This window comes from Pararge aegeria, chromosome 21, assembly GCF_905163445.1.
Source record: "Pararge aegeria chromosome 21, ilParAegt1.1, whole genome shotgun sequence".
Lineage (NCBI taxonomy): Eukaryota > Metazoa > Arthropoda > Insecta > Lepidoptera > Nymphalidae > Pararge > Pararge aegeria.
The window spans coordinates 12,060,212-12,078,857 of record NC_053200.1 but is presented as its reverse complement, the minus strand read 5'-3'; the positions used below and the strand labels follow the sequence as shown (position 1 = coordinate 12,078,857).

Below are 18,646 nucleotides of genomic sequence, written 5' to 3'. Positions count from 1 at the left end.
ACCTTCAATTTATAAATGCTGTATTAAATTTATAAAAGTCAAAAAGTCTAGAAAAGAATTGTTAAAATGTGGGGTTCCTTTATTACTAATAAATTATATTAACATGCGATATAACCGTATGGAAGTTAAAATTTCACACAAACAATAGATTACAATAAAACTGCCTTAAACGATTAGGTTCAGATTGTAAGTCTCGTAGACATGTCTAGTTGACAGGCACTTAGCTGAGTCAAGTGGGGCTCACACTCCTCGTCAAATAAACCTCCTACACCATTTATACATCACTATTTTATTGAAAAATACAAAATATCAAACTAAACAATAGTCTCACTGAGACCATGCCAGTCGAGGGTTCATTTTGTGGAAGAAATGCTACTCAATATATAACATGATAGTATAGCACGAAACCATCCCGCAGCCCAGGCGGGCCAGCCTGCATCCCCGACTAATTATGTTAAGGCAATTACTCTTAATCTTTATAGATAATCTATAAAATATACAAGTACCAATAGTGAAAGTAGAGCCACACGAATACTGAGTGGGTGTGCGTGCTATGCGGCGCCACATCGCGTCAGCTGTCAGTATCGGAAGGAAGCACTGTGTGGCCGACGTCGCACTGCGCAGAGTTCGAGTCGTATCAACGTAAGTTTCAGGCAGTATGCGAACGATTCATAAATCAGAGTTCTTCCGACAACAGCACAATTACAGCAGAGAACACCTGGCCTTCTTCTTCTTCTTAACCTGCAGAGCGGCGCGCGTCGCTGTCTCGAATACCTCGCGCACACCCTCCTTGCTTTTAGCGGAGCACTCGAGGTACGCGAAGGCATTGATCTTCTCGGCCATTGCGCGGCCCTCCTGAGGTTTGACGGGCTCCTGCTTCATCTTACGCAGCTCGTTGATGGTGGCAGGGTCATTACGCAGGTCCTTCTTGTTGCCTACTAGGATTATGGGCACATTGGGGCAGAAGTGCTTTACCTCAGGCGTCCACTTCTCGGGTATATTCTCCAGGGAATCTGGAGAGTCTACCGAAAAACACATTAGGATCACGTCCGTGTCGGGGTATGAAAGCGGCCGCAGGCGGTCGTAATCTTCTTGCCCGGCCGTATCCCACAGTGCGAGCTCAACCTGTTTGCCATCTACTTCGATATCGGCGACGTAATTTTCGAACACTGTCGGCACATACACTTCCGGGAACTGATCTTTACTAAACACGATCAACAAGCACGTTTTACCACACGCACCGTCACCGACGATCACTAATTTCTTTCGTATCGCTGCCATCGGTCCTGCAAAAGAATACAACGCAAATTATTATGATGAGCGTCAACGCCTTTCATGACTTATAAATATGGCCGCCGTATAGGAATATGGGAAGGGAGTAGTCAGACAAGCCCTCAAATGTGAATAAGCACCTGAGCTAGCGGAAGAAGAACAGCACCACCACATAGTACCCTCACATGCGAGGGTGGTTATTTAGTATATTTTGTAGATACCTGAAGATTCTGGCTAATTTCTGCGGAATATTGACCTATCGACACTTTTTTAATCGTCTTTACTCATCACAAGCACTTTCGAGTTTCGTTTCGTTCATAGAATAGTATTGCAATATAAAAAAATGTTTAATATTATGTTTCCTTCTGAAAACAAAATATAACAACTGAATATGAAAAATATTGTGCTATTAAATTATCAAATATTTTTAAGGATTTTATATTTTAAAATTGAACCAGTAATACATTTTATTTGCCATAAACTGTAAATAAATAAATATATCAAATAGAAATTGCCATAAACAATATCATTGACTTTTTCAACTTGAGTGTTGCAGATACAGCAAAGCCAAAGAGTATAAAATCTTAAATTTTGATTTTATTTTACTTAAAATATCAACGCTACTGTTACCACTGTATTGTTTTCTGGTATTATCCGTATCCAGAGCATTGAAAGGTCACGACACAGTAAGAATAAATTAAAGAACGAAGAATATGTATATTCATAGATTGGTACACTTACCTTATCTGTGGTTAGCCACAGGTAACAAAAAACTACGACTGTGACCAAAGAGGAGACAACGAATAAGCACTGCGTTTACGTCTATGAGCTAGATGAGTGTATTTATTGTTGATCAGGTTCAAGTTGGTTATAAATTATTTTACCCAGTACTTCAGAAAGTATTATGATACGCAGAACACAAACCTTACTTATATTAAGGGTCGATGGGTATAAGCAGTGTGCAGTTTGTAAAGATGTTAACCATAATGTACATATTTTATTAAACTAACAGTTACAATATTATAATAGTAAAATTAACTATGCTCGGCCGATTGGTCGCACGAGCTCCTATGTCTAACTCTTATAGTTAATTCCCATAGGAAGCGTGGTAAAAGGGGTATCGCATCACGATTTAAAGCAAGTCGTCGGAATCTGGTGCGCCGGCGTAACTTAAACATGATGCTATGCGGCGTTGCCGCTTGTTGGTTAGCATGCATACTGTCGCTATCCCGCGGGTATGCCTACGTAACACTTTACAAACATGCAACTATATAGTTTATTTCTGTCATTTATTGTTTTTTTTTATTTATAAATCTTAACGATGCTTACAAAAGTTAAAAAAACACTTAAAAATGTATAAATAAAAAAAAAAACACCCTCCGCTTGCGGGGCTCTTGAATGCCCAAGCAACCGGCGGTCAGGGCTCCAGAGTAAGGAACCTCCTCACAATAAGCGCCATTTCAAGGACTACTGCCTTCTTTATCCGACCCTTGATCCAAAAACAAAGTGAAAGCTTCTTAAGATGTTGGTCGAAGCTTTTCGCAAGAAGACCATTGACTGAAACGACGATCGGAACAATAACGGTCGACTCAACAGTTTGTAAACGGTCGTTTTATTGTTACTTACTACGTGGAGGCAGCTGTCCCCCCTGGACATCTCGCCGAAAATGTATGAACCTATGTACGTATGAACCTGTGTATGTATGTACTAATCAAAGTGCAAATAAACTTACCACTGCGGACAATCTGACCTAAATAAATCTGACTTGCCCTCCCTAGTCATCCTCCCAGTCTCTCAGAATTAAATGGGATTTTGCCACAGTTCACCACCCTGTTTGATTGGTTGGTAGATTTCACACGCCCTTGAGAATATAATGGGGAAGTCTCAGGCATACAGGTTTTCTCACTCTTTACTTAAATTAAAAACGCACAGTTTGAGGTGCATGCCGGGGATCGAACTTGGTGCATCGAAAGGGAAACCGATGCCTTTCCCACTGTGCTATCACCGCTCAATGGAACATTATTGGAAATAATTTTAACTAGTATATAATCTGTGGCATAAAATACAAACAATATTTGTTTTTTTTATATATTCACGGTTATTATCTATATCCGGCTCAACCACTGAATTGGTCTGAAGCAAAGGCAAAGTGTTAGAAACATTGGGTTAGGCTCTCATAAATAAAATACAGTGCACATATTTAAGAGTTATTTATTTACTTTGTACTTCGAGATTTATTTTAGTTGCCTACTAGGTAAACATTTTTCATACTAATACTTTACTTTCGCTTTATTTAAAGCAGGTAGCTATACTGCTATATATATGCTGCTGCTGTATATAACTTATAATTTATCATAGTACCTACCGACTTAATAGGTTTGAATAGTTTTATAAAGTTTAATTACATGCCTAAACTTTAACCGATTATTATTTTGTCACAATGGTGCTTATAACGGCTTCTAGCAACTAGGTTTAATGTAAATGTGTTAATACTCATCTCCAATCTCGTCAGCAACTTGTGGTTTGTAAGAAAGTACGTTTCAATGACTCGCAATTAAAGTGGTTGTTCGTTTTACTTTCCTTTATAAACAATTACTTCTTCTCATAATTAGGTGTAAGTATGGAGGGTAGAGGTAAGGAGAGTCATCTGTGTATATGAAAAAGTGTCGTCAAAATGTATTAAATTAGGATGGCGCCACATTTGCATCAGGGTAACTCTTAAAAGAAGCGCCAAATATAAATATTGTTAGAGTAGGCTTGAAAAATAAACAAGGAGATACAAGGAAGTAAGGTTATATTTACCACAATATTTTGTACAACGTAAGTTGTTGAAATTCTCAATAATTAACTACTTTAGTCGATAATGACATTAAATTTTTTAACTCGGCATACTTCAATTCATCTACGATTTTACATTCATACCATACCTTGTGCATCCACCAGCGCCATTGTGGAGGATTTTTGAACTGTTATTTAGCGCATACACTGGACACTTTTTCAACTTTTCTCCCATATAAGATGACTCTCCTTACCTCTACCCTCCATAGGTGTAAGAGAACAGAATTTAAACTTCTACCAACTGTACTTTTAAGTTTTAACCATGCTTGTTTTTCCAGCATCACCGGTTAATTCCCCCTTTTTTTCCCACTGACATTGACATTCCGCCTACCAAGACCTACAGTTTTCGTTCAGGAATCGGGAATCCTAACTGATTCTTAGTGGTGTTTATTACAATTTGTTTGTTTGCATGTTTTATTTATTTATATTTATTCTAAATGTTAGTCCATATTATATTAAAAGTTTCACCCTGACGATGGACTTTCGTTGATTCACGCTCTGCTAGTTTAAGTCAGATATTCCAGAAAAATCTAAGTGTTGAGTAGCAAGCTCTAGCAGTCGTTTTCTAGATGCTCGTGTCGTATTTCTGTTCAACAAATATATATATTATATGTATCTACTTTGTACTATTAGAGTAATGCTTACAATAGTATGTAATGCATACAACGTAATGCCTGACCCACAATGTAAAGAAAATTAGCGATGTGGGTGACACAAAATTAACAGTGAGCCCAAGCAAGCATGTAAAAGCGGCTGCGTAATAATGTATTTTTTTTTAAATAACTTGCATCCTACACAATATATAGTGGGCTGCTCGTTAGATATAATTTATATACAGCTATTGCCCGTATTTACTAGAATTTCTTAAAAGATCGAAATATAAAGTAGTCTATACTGTCAAAACCAATAAATGTCAAATATCAATTTCTTTCTTAGTGAGGGCGTAAAACACAAACCAACAAACTATCAAACACAGTTTGATGGGCTTGGGAAATAAAACTTTTAAGTCTAATCCAATTCGGCGATATGAATAATGCATTCAATCCAATGTCAACGTAATGTCTTATTTCAAGGGAAGCCAGAACTTCCAGATCTATCTTTAAAAAAAAATCTGTTATGCATTATTAATCGAAGGTTTTGCGTTCTTAAGGTATAATAAAATTCAAATAATATATTTTTTACCATTTTTATTTTGAAACAGGTACCTCTCAATATCGAAACATTATAATTTATTATATTAAATATAACATAATAATTAATAAACGATTAACTATTTCTGTAACATTTTGGTATTATATTATAGTAGATTTATTTTTCTTTAAAAAATAAAAATTTATGCAACAGTGAAAATACAATAGTTAATCTTTCATTTAGGTAACTTTTGTTAGAATGTAAATGAAATACGTTTTTTAAGTGTAATTAATTGTGTATAAAAATATTAACAGTCTTTTGTTATAAATAAACTATATTTTGAAAACATGTTCACCAAACTAACACAATTTTATATCCTTCTTAAATAGTATTGCTTGGTTAGCAACTTCGATAACATTATAATTATATACTTCTGACCCCTTCAACCTTAGAAAAATCACAGCTTAGTAATCATTCAGTTTAGAAACGTACGTGTTTACTATTTTTTTTTTTTTCTTACTCGCCTTATTATATGAACAATCTTATTGCGACATTTTTAACTGATATGTATGTTTTGAGAATAATATTGGCAGACTTGCAACATATTTGGAAATGTTTATGAAATAAAAATTAAAGATCCATCCATAATCAAAGGTCCATTCATAAACTGTATGATTTAAAAACCGTGGCAAAACTATATCCTAAGTAAATATGGCTGTAAAAAAGTATATCTATAAATATAAAATAAATGCAAGAACATTGTTTTAAAAAATTTCGACTCAAAAGACTTATATAGTTTACTCCCATAGAAACACAATTCTAGAAAAAAAAGAAGTAGATAGCGGTTCTATTGTTATTTTACTCACAAGGTTATATGTATTATTCTTTACCATTTCATAAAGTTAATTAACTTGAAGTATTACAGTATTATTTGTACGGAAATTGTGACAGAAATAAAATGTCAATATTTGTATAACACAAGCTAAGGAAATATAAAAATATAATATATGTTAAACATAACTTATTTCTTTAAATATATTAAATATCGTTATCACACTGTCATCACGTTTGCATCACAGCTTTCTTACAACTCCTCCGAAGCAACCTGTAATGGTGAATTTATAGTTTTTTAATAAATACAACATAAATATCAGTTGGCCAGTCTTTGATGGCGGACGTTGTTTGATAATGTTTTAATATATCAGCGCCACCAGTCCCCTGCGAAAGTTATTACTTTATACCTTAAATAAATTACGACACGGTGTTTGGCGTTCTATAATCCTTATCCGGCGTTGCTATGCGCAAATAGATTTCCCTCCCTTATTAACCATAAACTGTAATGAGGGATGGTAAAATTTAGACAGCCGGTTGGTGCAGTGGGCAGCGACCCTTCTTTCTGCGTCCAAAGCCGTGGATTCGATTCCCACAACTGGAAAAATGTTTGTGTTATGAACATGAATGTTGTTCAGTGTCTGGGTGTTTATCTGTATATTATAATCATTTATGTGTATTATATTCTTAAAAATATTCATCAGCTATCTTAGTACCCATAACACAAGCTACGCTTACTTTAGGGCTAGATTGGGACGTGCGTATTATCGACGTATATTTATTTATTTAAAAAAAAGATATGTCAATACATAAACTTATTTTTATGACTGAGTAATATTGCTATGTATTTAACGCGGTCACAACAAAAGGAAAAAGTTAGTTTAACTAATTCGTTAGTTAAACTTTATATATAATTAATATCTTTATTACCGTTCCATCTTAGAAGTTTTTATTAACTAAAGCTAGTCTTTAAGAATTATGTGATTCTATCGGTCAATATAGAAGTGCCACTAGTAATTGGTTGGGATTTGAATAAAACAAGATAATTATAATTATATCATTGTAATTATACAAGATAATTATAATTATATTAGTATTTATGATAATTTTATATTGTTTACAAAGATTTCATATACTGCTTACAATAATTTTTTACATTTTTATAAAATGACAAACGTTAAGGTAAGTGTAACTACATATATACCTAACGACTCATAGCTAAAGTACATTTGCCTAAAACAGTAGTGGCTAAAAATAAGTAGTGTTATTTATTGTGCGTATGATCGTGGATTATCGGCGGGTTTTGTATTAATTCATGCATATTACCCAAGAGGGCGTCATTTATTTTAAGAGAGTGTTTGAATAAAGCTGACATTTTATGGAGTAACTTATTATCTATATTTTTCAAAAGAAATCCTATTATAATATTAAGGATCTCCAACTCCATAGCTTCACATTAACTCGACTGTGAGATGGTGATAACAAAAAAAACCTGGCTAAGTTTGTTGTGCGCTCTTTTTAGACCAGGGCGCGTTTTGAACCCTCCTAGCGTTAGTTTTAAGTTAACGAATGCAGTTATTACAATCACTAACATTAGTGGTAACATGTTTGATCTATGAACGCTTCATAAGTGCCTGTGATAAGGTCTACGTGAATAAAACATTTTTAAATTTGAATTTTGAATTTAAATAGTTAGTTCTGCCTAGAATTAGAACGTAAAGTGAGTTCACAATTTAAAAAACTTTTGATATATTATGAATTTAAATTTCAATATGAAGGTGTGATGATATTTTAATAACTACACAACCGATTAGTGAGAGATTAACCGATAGAACCTAGCCAGGCTTGATATTTTCGAAGCTACCAAAAAAAACGATAATTGAAAAAAGTAGTAACTTAACAGCAACTGTTTCTTAAAAGTTTTTGTAATGTCCGGTGGTAAATTTATAATAATATAGAATCGGACAACTTTCACCTATAAATCTCTCTAGCCAGCCAACCCAACATAGTTATCTTACAATGTTTCAGTTTTGATTAAACACCCCCTTAACATTCCTAACACTCTTCTTAATACAAAATATGTCTAAAATATGCATGTACATTCCTAGAGTGGTATTACAATAAATAAATAAATGAATTTATATTAATAACTAGTATAAGTGATAAAATTAATTTTAATGGCAACTATATGAATTTTTTATAGTTATAATTCGTCCTTCTCGGCCAGTTATCACAACCGAAGTCAAATTTGTAAGTTTTAGAATTTATAGTTTATTTTAGGAATTTTTTTACAATGGACCCACTGGAATAAAAAACTGATCGAACTGAGCGTATTTCGCTCGGGACTTAGAGCAATTATCTCGCTCTCCTGACCTTCCAATCTGAGACGACTTATGTCGTGTATACAACCAAGATAAGGTAACACAATGGATTAACTTTTATATTCTAAGACGAAGTTTAACTATCAGCAGCTAAAACGAGCCCCAAAATTTTAAGATAAATAGTAGGTACAATTTAGTAGATAAATTACCAGCTGACAATATTTCGCGTCAATAGAGCTACTATTTGAAGCAGTTTGAACACGTTCATTGAAACAATGAAACAATAGGCGCGTGCGACTTCCGTCCTGTGTCGGGAGTCGAGTATCGTGTTAAACTTTCTAGAAGCTTTGTGCAGGTAAGTACGAATCTTCCCGCGCAGATTTGTTTTTGCACACGCTTCTTTTGCTAGCGAGAAATGTCTTATGATGAAATCGACCAAAAAACGTTATTTCGTTCATATTAATTTATGAATATGTAGTTTTTTTTTTAAATAATATAAAGTTACAATGATTTTAAGTTTCAATATTATTGGCTATTTCATACTTAGAATCTTTGTTCTCTAAATATAAGATTTATACGCTTGCAATTATTTGTGGAGTTTTGGTGTACCAAAACACAGTAACGTTGAAGGAAATTGGACATAATGACACACGTTTGAGAGTAGCGAAATCTGTAAGCCTGTTTTGTTTTATGACAGCGTAGAATAGTGTGCGCGAATTTGAACTTTAAAGCAAATTACATAAATTCCATTTTACTCTCTACGTTAATAGATATAGATTGGCGAAACCGACCTTCGATTGGTTACGTACAAATTTTGTACTATGGGTGGCCATTAGCGTATTTACTTCTTTACCTTTTGCCAAGCGAAGATACCATAGGACAATCCAGCGCCCAGTGCGAATGCTATGAAGTAAGGCAGGTACTTGAAAGACGGGCCCGACCGTTTTTTCATCAGCGTGGTGATGAATTGCAGCTTGCCGTCTGTGTAGGGCGGGTAGCGACCACTGGGGATAAATGATGAAATTGACATATCAATATGCGTACAGTAAAGAATGTAATAACGCAAATCCTCAATAAAGATTTTGGGTACCAGCAAAAAGATTGGCTGTCTTATCAAACAACTCATTTGTATGGCTATTATTTTGTATAATAAACATCCGGACTGTAACAAAAATCTAGCACTAGTTAAATTCAAGCAAGCAATTTTTAAAACTCTCTACAAAAAAAAACTATTATAATGTAAAAGAATACCTTAATGACAGTTATATACTTAGTAAACTTTTGTAACTGTATTGTTATACAGTTTGTACATTTGTAATTGTATTATTTGTTTAATTATTTGAAAATGACATTATTAGCCATATCTGATTATTGAATTTTTATTTTAAAATTGTAATGTAATTTTTATTAAACATTTGCGCAATGTCTGTGACAGTCGATTGTGAAGGGACTGTTTAAGTAAATGTAAATGTTCTGTACCCACAATTTCGAAAATAAATAATAACAATAATATTATTATATAGTTTTATCTTCTATCATTTATTCTTTTTCATTTTTTTTTAAATTACAAAGCTTAAAAATAAAATAAAAAACTATTATAAATTTATAAAAAAAACTTCCACTCTCCGCTTGCGGGGCTTTTGAATGCCTATGTAACCGGCGGTCAGGGCTCCAGAGTGAGGAACCTCCTCACAATACGCGCCGTTTCAAGGACTACTGCCTTCTGTATCAGACTTTTTTTTTTTTTAATTTACGCTGTTTGAAGTTTTTTTTTTAGTTTTTGAGAAACTTCTTGACAGCCGCATAGCCTGGCATTTGTGTTAAAATTTTTGGCAGTAAAAAACGCGTCAACCCGTTTATGGCCCATATTCATCTGGCACTGGTTGAGTCGAAGCTGAAAAAAAAAGTAAATAAATTAAACTCACGAGGCCAGCTTCTCTCCAATCGCCGCAAAGTTTCTAACTAAGCAGCTCTTTTTGTGCGTGAACGTGTCGAAAGATGCTTTGCCGTGGTACGCTCCAATACCACTGTTACCTACGCCGCCGAAAGGTAGCGTGTCAACTGGAAATTACAATTTAATATTATGAATACTGCTCAATCTTTATGTTTAAAAAGACTCTCCCAAACGTTTGTCAAAAACCGACTGGAATATCTGTTGATATCACCATCGACGATCAGAGTGCCTTTCGTGCGATTTCCTTTCCATATTTAATTATTCGATAGAGTGAAAGGTAGCGTTTTATATCATATCGAAAAAGCGCCATCTAGTTAGAATACTGGGAAACAGTATTACTAACTAGATGGCGCTAGTCACTAGATGGTATCCTTTCATGCGAAAGTATAAGTTAATGAAGGCGGAAAATCACACCAGGCACCCGGTTCTTATCGAAATTAATAGCGTTAGATTTGCAAGGTCGCAATCGTAGAGATGTTGTCAAGTATGGTACTAAATTAAAATCCAAAAATGTTTTATTCACGTAGACCTTTTCACAGGCACTTATGTAGCGTTAAAACATTCAAAATGTTACACTAATGTGATGGAGATAACGGCATTCGTTAACTTAAAACTAAAGCTAGGAGGGTTCCAAACGCGCCCTGGTGGAAGAAGAGCCCACAACAAACTTGCCAGGTAAATTGGAATATTGTTTTCGATTATTGTAGTAGACATCAGTGGTCTACTGGTGCATCCCTAGTGACAAGCAGTTGTGTGACTGACAGGAGTTTTCAAGGTCTCTCTTTCTCTTCCACTACATTATCGTTGGCAGAATTATAGCGCACCTAGCCGAATGCCAAAAAAGAAAAAAGAAGACCCCAGAGACAAAAAAACTCTCTCACTTAACGACAGTTATGAGATAGGTGTGTTGAAAGCAAATATGTTTTTGAACGTACTAAAATTAAAACAGCTAAAGACTCGTTCACATAATATGTTATTCCCTCAATGTCATAATTGGAAGTCATGGGATGCTTTTAATCACATCCTTTAAATGTTGAGTTTAAACCATTGTAAAATAAAAATCGTACTGACATTAAATTGTTTTTAATGTCAGTACGATTTTTAATTTTAAGTTAATTGGTTAATTTTAGTGCGACGTTATAATCTTGTAAACGACTTTACGATTGCGAGCAAACTTATGCTAAGGCTACGGATATCGCACTAATGTGATAATACCAATCGGTATTTCACACCCGCTAGAGTGAGTCTTAAATATTTACAAATATTTGTCGAGTGCTAAATATAGGTTTTAATAGAAAGAATAGTGCAATTGTGCATGCTTAGAATACAATAATGTTGTCTAATTATCCACAAAGGAAGGCAAAATAGAAATAATATTACTTAGACTTAGAGTATATGCAGTTTAGTCAAGCAGACTTAGAAACAGTTTTACCCAAAGAAATATTTGCTTTATTTGGAAATATATTTACAAAAGAAAAAGGTATATTATTATAGTACATATATATGTTCCTCGGATTTATCCGATACGAAACATTTTCAGTCCTATGGCTTTTGCAACTTACCAATCTGATAATATGTGCCAATTTTATTCATAAATAAATACCCGCCAACCGGCATTGAATAATCGTGGCGGGTCTAGACTTACATCCCAACTCTTCTATGAAAGGCACATGAAGAATTTATATAAATAGTATTTTTTTTCCGGCTCTTATGTGGTTAAGTCAAACAAGACTAAGTGTCATCAAAGTAAGGTAAGTAAATAAAAATATAATTTTGTCTTTTTTTGTATACTAGAAGTTGTCAACTTATCTTCTTTATCCTATAAATGTCCTACTGCTGGGCAAAGGCCTCCTCTTTAATAAAAGAGAAGAATATGTAGCTTAGACCCTCCACACTTCTTCGGTGTAGATTGGCGGGTAGGTTTACTTCTGTTCCTGTGTTTTTAATTTACATATCATACCTCCCATATGCATGAGTGTATCGTTAACACACATTCCACCACTGGTAGTGTTCTCCGTTAAATTCTTCCGCATTGCCTCGTCTGTGGTGAACACGTAGAACACCAGCGGTTTTTCCCTACCACAGATAATATAAACCGCCATCGTTATACAACCATAGATTTTAGTAATACCTATTCTTGCTCAAGGCATAGACAAGCTTTTAAAGAAACATAAACCAATATTAGTGATTTTTTTACAAATAAATTACAAGAATTCTATTTCGTTCTTATTCGAGATATTTATTATTTAATATAAAAGAATATTTCAATTTAACGGCACCTTTAATATAAAAATAATACATTCTTGTAAATGTCACGATAGTAACATATTAAATCAATGAAATGTCAAAAATGGTAATTTTAACATTTGAGTGCCATGCCCATTAATTGGCCTTTCGGTTTTTCATGAAATAAAAAATATAAGCGTAAAAAAAATCATAAATAATAATAATTTAAGGCTCTACAGTTGTTTTAAAATCATTCTATTTTACACAGATTATATAATAAGTAATGAGTAATCCATCACCAGAAAACTCTATAATACCTAGTTATCACACCATAATTTTCATCACCAATTCCTAATTGCATTCAATTTCCATCACCAATTAGCACTATCATTCAATAGCCATCACCGAATTTCATAACCACCACCATGATATGCAAGAAATAAGTTTAATTTATAATAACATTTTCGACGTCGCATCTTTGACGGCCATTCATATAAAAAGCTTCTATCTAAAAATTTTCAGAAATTATAACTAATTTAAGAGTTATTTATTTAATGATATTATCATTTGATAAATAAAATGACGTGACCTCGAAAACGCTTTCTATAAATACACTGAGAACCCATTAGAGACGAATTGTCGAAAATATTATATAGCTACATACACTTTTATTATAATGTATTATATTTTTATGTACGCTTCACAAAGTGACTCATATAATTCGATATTTCCCGATAAATACTTGAATAAAAGTTCAACGTAATAATGTTAACAATTATTTAATGATTCAATTTGCAAAGCGTTTCTTTCCAGTGGCAGAATTTTTCGCTATATGTTTAACAAAGTTTTAAATATGAAAATTTTTATTCTGCATGATTAAAAGTTAATGTGATTGAAATTTTTAATCCTACAGTCATGATTATTGTATCCAAGAACAATAAAAAAGATTCACAAGGCAAATAATATTTAGTATATAAAAACGGTTGACCTCATGTAGATTTCAGCTGGAGTTTATATATTTAATTGTAAAGCTATTATTTATCTGTCAGTATACAAAATAAATATTCTTCGCCGGTATACGCATCACTTCGTAAATAGCTGGAACGAGCTATAGCTGTATATATATAGCTATAGCTGTATGTAATAGCTGGAGCATAGCTATCAAAAAACCCATATTCTAGTGCAAAATAGGTTTCTCGGGCATAAAAATAAAAGTAATTTTTTCTTTAGACTTTTCGTAAGAACTCAAGCATATAGACCAACTGTTACTGACCGACCAACACTGTCTGTCAGGCCAGTTAAATTTGAATATCGCTTAAAACAATTTAAACTCTAGAATTTATATATTGCCATGGTTGGTTTTTATTTTGTATTTGTTACTTGTTTAGGCTAAAAATCATCCTATTGAAATAGCGAAAAATTCGGTCTAAGATCTACCCATAGAACCAAACTAATTTTTTTTAGATACACATAAACAGCACGACAACGCGAATAAAAAACAAACTTTATTAATCGCTGAATTTTGTATGGATTCCAGACAAAGGTCAACGAAAAAAGATAACTAATAAAAAAAGCGTTTGACGTGTCATAATGCGAGCAAGAGAAATGGGCACGGATACTAACTGTCCTTTTCTCTCTTACGGCAAAATAACTTCGAAGTGTGTTGACATAAGTTATCTCTTTCGTTAGCCACAGTTTATTGGCATTTATCGTATGTATTGCGTTATAAAAGTTTGGTTCTAGGGCTGTATGTACCTATACCACGTCTCCTTACCGCCATAAAACATGATCGTATCGTTCACGCAGACACTGCCCGAGCGAGTCTGCTCAGTGAACAGCGTGTGTATGTTGCTTTGCCGGCTGAAGAGATATAGGACTAATGGATGCTCCCTGAAATGGTCCTAACTAAGTTGTAACTGGATCGCGCACGGAGTTTACGATAAATCGATTGAGTTGTTAAATAAATCGCTTGGTATCGTCTCACATTAGTACGCAATGACCTTGAAATGTTAAATTAGGCGGTGAAAATAATTTGCAGCGTTTTTGGATATGCTGGATTACAATCATTTTAAAATTCTTATTGAAGTACTTGGTCCGTACAAAATGTTCGCTGAATTTGTAGTTGTTGGTTGCTCGAATGTTTGCCTTTAGTCCAGATATGAGCAGGCTATTAAAAATAATAATACTTTTTTTTATTTTCAAAGGATGGGTGCTTTTAGAAGCACATAATGCTCGTAGGAGTATTGTCGAATAGTGCAGAGGCAACCGGAATCCTTTCACGGGATCGGCTTGTTGAGGATGCGTTCCGTTAGAATTTATTTATTTCAACAAACATAAAAAGTAACCCAAGAATACAGATAAAGTCTATGATTTCCACATTAGGATTTCCAGATGTGTTGTCGTCATCGCGTTCCGTAACATCCCAAAAATACTAGCATACATAATATTGCATAGACGACTATTTTTGATTTGAGTAATAATAACTTTGAAATTTCGGCTCAACAATAACCTAATCTCCTGAGCTCAAATTGCCCAAAGGCTTTTTGTAGGACCGTGAAGCGAACAGATTTAAGTAAAGTTGAATCTATAAACTAGCATTTTATACTAGATGTCGCTAACACTGACCTTTATTCCCCAAACATAAAGTACTTAAAATATATTATTTTAAATGGTTTAAAATCCTTAACTGTGAATGTTCTACTACACTAAATATCACAACAAAAAGAAGATTACTGCAAAATGACGTAAGGTAATTCAAATGTCCATAAATTATTTAACACCGCTTAATTTAATATTTAAAAAATACAAAGTGTCAAGATGCATTCTTGTTTTATCAGTGCAACAACATATTTGACATCACCCTCACAAAAACACGCACACACACACGGACACACACCCACGTATACACATATCAACATATCAACGTGAGCCAATTCAAACACCTTAATAGATAAAAAAAACTTTCACACTTTCCAATGCATTAAGCACCACCCATTATGATGGCAATGTTATGAAAACCAATTGAGAACTGTGTCCTGCAAAATCAATGACCAATTAAATAACACCCAAAAATCATTGCGACTATCAGCCTTATCAGTACTGCATAAGGTAGTATTTTTAATGACGTGGCCCATCCGAAAGCAAAATCTGGCGAATATTAATAGTGATAATCATTATGCTCCAGAATGCTCACTAATTTCAAAGGGTCCCGTTATAAAAGTGCACTCCATTTTGATTTGTATACAGGATTATTACGTTATATTATTTTGAACCTAATAATGACTCTTGATTCCTCAATATTTTAGAATTACAACTAAACGTGGCCTATCACATAATATAAAAACACTGCATAACATTTCGTACGTTATGCCAAGTTTATTTGTAGGGCCCTTGGATCCCTACCCCTAGATTGATAAACGTGGCTTGACGTTGGAATAGCTAAATAGTGTTTATCCATTTGTTGACACTTTAAAGGTACAGATCCTTTCAAATGCCAATGAATGTCATTGAGTGCCAGTTGAAGTGTGGTGGAGACACTGGTGTAACTATTGCGACGTTCTGCCACGTTTATTAATAAGTAGGTTAGAGATTAGAGTAGAAACAGAATTTTCAGGGACGATTTTTTTCGGTATGGTTTTTTTTTGGTTGATTGACCAAGCAGATGGCTGAGAAACAGAGCTAAACTTCGTAGGGCATGCAAGAAACACTACCTACAAGGTTTCTCTTTGTGTCCGTTAACCTGAGGCGTAGTTGTTAAGCCTCATGTGCCTGTAATTAACACCGGCAACCGTACCCTTCAGACCGGAACACAACAATGCTGCTTGGCGGCAGAAATAAGAATGGTAGTAGGACCATGCTTATTTCTGCCTCTTACAATCTCAATCTCCCTCTTACTGTAGATCTCTTTTCGTAGAGATTGCTTTTGAAATAAGGCCGCCTTTGCACACAACTGTATTTAACTTAATTTTTATTTTATTTTTTTAATTGTTTTTATTTTTAACTATTTTTTTTTCTTTTCTTGTGTGTTTCTTGTTTTGTTTTTAAGTTTGTGCAATAAAGCATTCTAAATAAACAAATAAATCTCTAGGCTAGATGACTAATTTTCTAAATATGCAATATGACCTTCGGAAGTATGTACTTTATCCAAAAAAATGTCTGAGTTCTAGAGAAATTAATAGGTTTAACTGCAAATTATATTAAAAAAAATATTTTCCCAGAAAACGCTCGCCACCTGTCATGGTCACCTACGTGACGTCATAGACAAATAAGAGCTTCAATAAGACCTTGTTCCATGGCTAAAGATTATTAATTTTGGTATTGTTAACAAAAACAGCAACTGATAGTTTGAAATCACAAAATACTTCATCTACGCAGAGATTTTTGAAGTTCACAAAAAAAACCAACGTGACGCCATAATGTTGAATTTAGCGTTTCACCTGTAATGACGGATCTTTATTTATTAAAAAAAAATACCACTCTTACTTCGAAATTCGAATATATATAAAAATACGCTTTTCGTAATTCATGAATCATATATCATTAGATAAATTTAGAATTAAGATTTAGAAATTCTTTGGTCATCTGAAATTATTTAGAAATACTTCTAGTAAATTGTTATTTTAGTACAAATTGAGTTGGGAACAATTCCGAAAATTTTCGAGTGTACTGCAACAAATCATAATGGAGTATTATCTCGTATGGGTTGTAATATTTGCATATTATTATGAACTTATGACTTATGTCTGAACTTTTATATTATGTAGTGTGCACGGAACATACCTTTCGTTAATGAATTTGATAGCTTCGTAAGCGTTTTCCACGGGCACAATCGGTAATATCGGGCCGAAGATTTCGTCCTCCATTATTTTCTCGTTGGGTGTGACGTTGGTTAGTATTGTCGGGGCGATAAATCGCTCTTGTGCGTCATAACGACCGCCGAGCGCTACTTTGTCTTTGCTTGCATCTAATAGTGTTTGGAGGCGACTGAAAATTTGTGCATAAAAACGCAAATTTTGTAAATGGTTCACAAGATTTAAAAGCGGATGTTAAATTGCAAATTTTTGACGTTGGAAAAGATGCACTGCTGAATTTCTTCTTCTCGGTGGATTCACACGACTTGACGTTTTAAAAGTAAAAAATAATCTATTGTTATTATTATTATTTTATTAATTTTTATAGTCTTTTTACCTACACTTGGAGGAAATATAAATTTTTATAAAGGAGAATGCCGGAACACTGTTTCGTTTGGTGCCTCATTTAAATTGGTATCAAAATTTAAGTTTTTATTTTTTAAATAAAACCTCTCAAATCTCAAGCCTCTTTTATTGAAATAGATTAGTGGTTCTTATATATTGTGAACAGTACCATCAATAGGTAGGTACAATAATCGCATGTGTCAAAAATAACCTTAATTCACGAACTTCATTTGCATGTAACTCTGAAATCCGGCGAACTAGAGTTTTAATGTTTTTGGTAATGTATTGTAATTATTAAATCCTTCAAAATGAGATAAATTCCAAGAAGGCACCTTATAAGTACTATGTGAAACCAAATTCCATACAACATCCGGCATTCTTCTTTAAAACGCATATACAAATGTTCGGAACCGACAGGATTTGAACCTGCGATTCTCTGGCAATCGAGCCTGAGCGGTTTGACCACTAAGTTACGGCTCTCCAACTGTCGATGCGATTAATGTATTGTTATTTCGACAGCCTGGATACATAAGCAAAATCTCACCCAAAGTGTCGGCTGTTGATGATTCTGCATAGGTCCGGTGATTTCTGAGGATCCTCTCCGTACCATTCCTTCAATATCTTCTTCGAATATTCCACGAATTTGTCCTGGACTTCTTTAGTACATAGCACGTAATCTGGGGCAATGCAAGTTTGGCCCGCGTTGATAAATTTGCCCCAAAGAACACGCTTAGCTGTTACTTCCATGTCGGCCGTGTTGTCTATGTACACTGGACTGGGGGGGAAAAATACAATGTACTTTCAATCTTATTCTTAAGAAGAAAAATTAATAATTAATCTCATTTGGTTTACTTCATTTAGAAATAGTACGTTGTGAA

The 18,646-nt window shown here is 34.0% G+C and overlaps 2 protein-coding genes across 5 annotated transcripts in view; both read right to left on the bottom strand.

The window, feature by feature from the left end:
* Positions 1 to 52: 52 nt before the first annotated feature.
* LOC120633248 (ras-like GTP-binding protein Rho1) lies at positions 53 to 1,629 on the bottom strand. Of its 2 annotated transcripts, none has more exons than XM_039903411.1 (2): positions 1,494 to 1,629; positions 53 to 1,286 (listed from the first exon to the last, which is right to left on the bottom strand). In XM_039903411.1, exon 2 carries the CDS (start codon positions 1,279 to 1,281, stop codon positions 703 to 705), a length of 579 nt encoding a protein of 192 aa, XP_039759345.1. In that variant the 5' UTR covers positions 1,282 to 1,286; positions 1,494 to 1,629; the 3' UTR covers positions 53 to 702. The 2 variants fall into 2 exon arrangements, with proteins under 2 accessions (XP_039759345.1, XP_039759344.1); XM_039903410.1 differs by having other exon boundaries at positions 1,413 to 1,599.
* Positions 1,630 to 5,743: 4,114 nt separating this feature from the next.
* LOC120632976 (aldehyde dehydrogenase, dimeric NADP-preferring) overlaps positions 5,744 to 18,646 on the bottom strand; it is a 48,477-nt gene continuing 35,574 nt past the window's right edge. For 2 of the 3 annotated variants that reach the window (XM_039902981.1, XM_039902984.1), the window contains exons 6-11: positions 18,313 to 18,543; positions 17,353 to 17,556; positions 14,348 to 14,463; positions 10,319 to 10,454; positions 9,247 to 9,397; positions 5,744 to 6,346 (exon numbers count right to left, since the gene is read on the bottom strand). In XM_039902981.1, the coding sequence (XP_039758915.1) occupies positions 6,326 to 6,346; positions 9,247 to 9,397; positions 10,319 to 10,454; positions 14,348 to 14,463; positions 17,353 to 17,556; positions 18,313 to 18,543 (859 nt within the window). In that variant the 3' untranslated portion in view covers positions 5,744 to 6,325. Of the gene's footprint in view, positions 6,347 to 9,246; positions 9,398 to 10,318; positions 10,455 to 12,307; positions 12,424 to 14,347; positions 14,464 to 17,352; positions 17,557 to 18,312; positions 18,544 to 18,646 lie in introns of all 3 variants that reach the window. The other variant, XM_039902983.1, reaches the window with a different exon arrangement.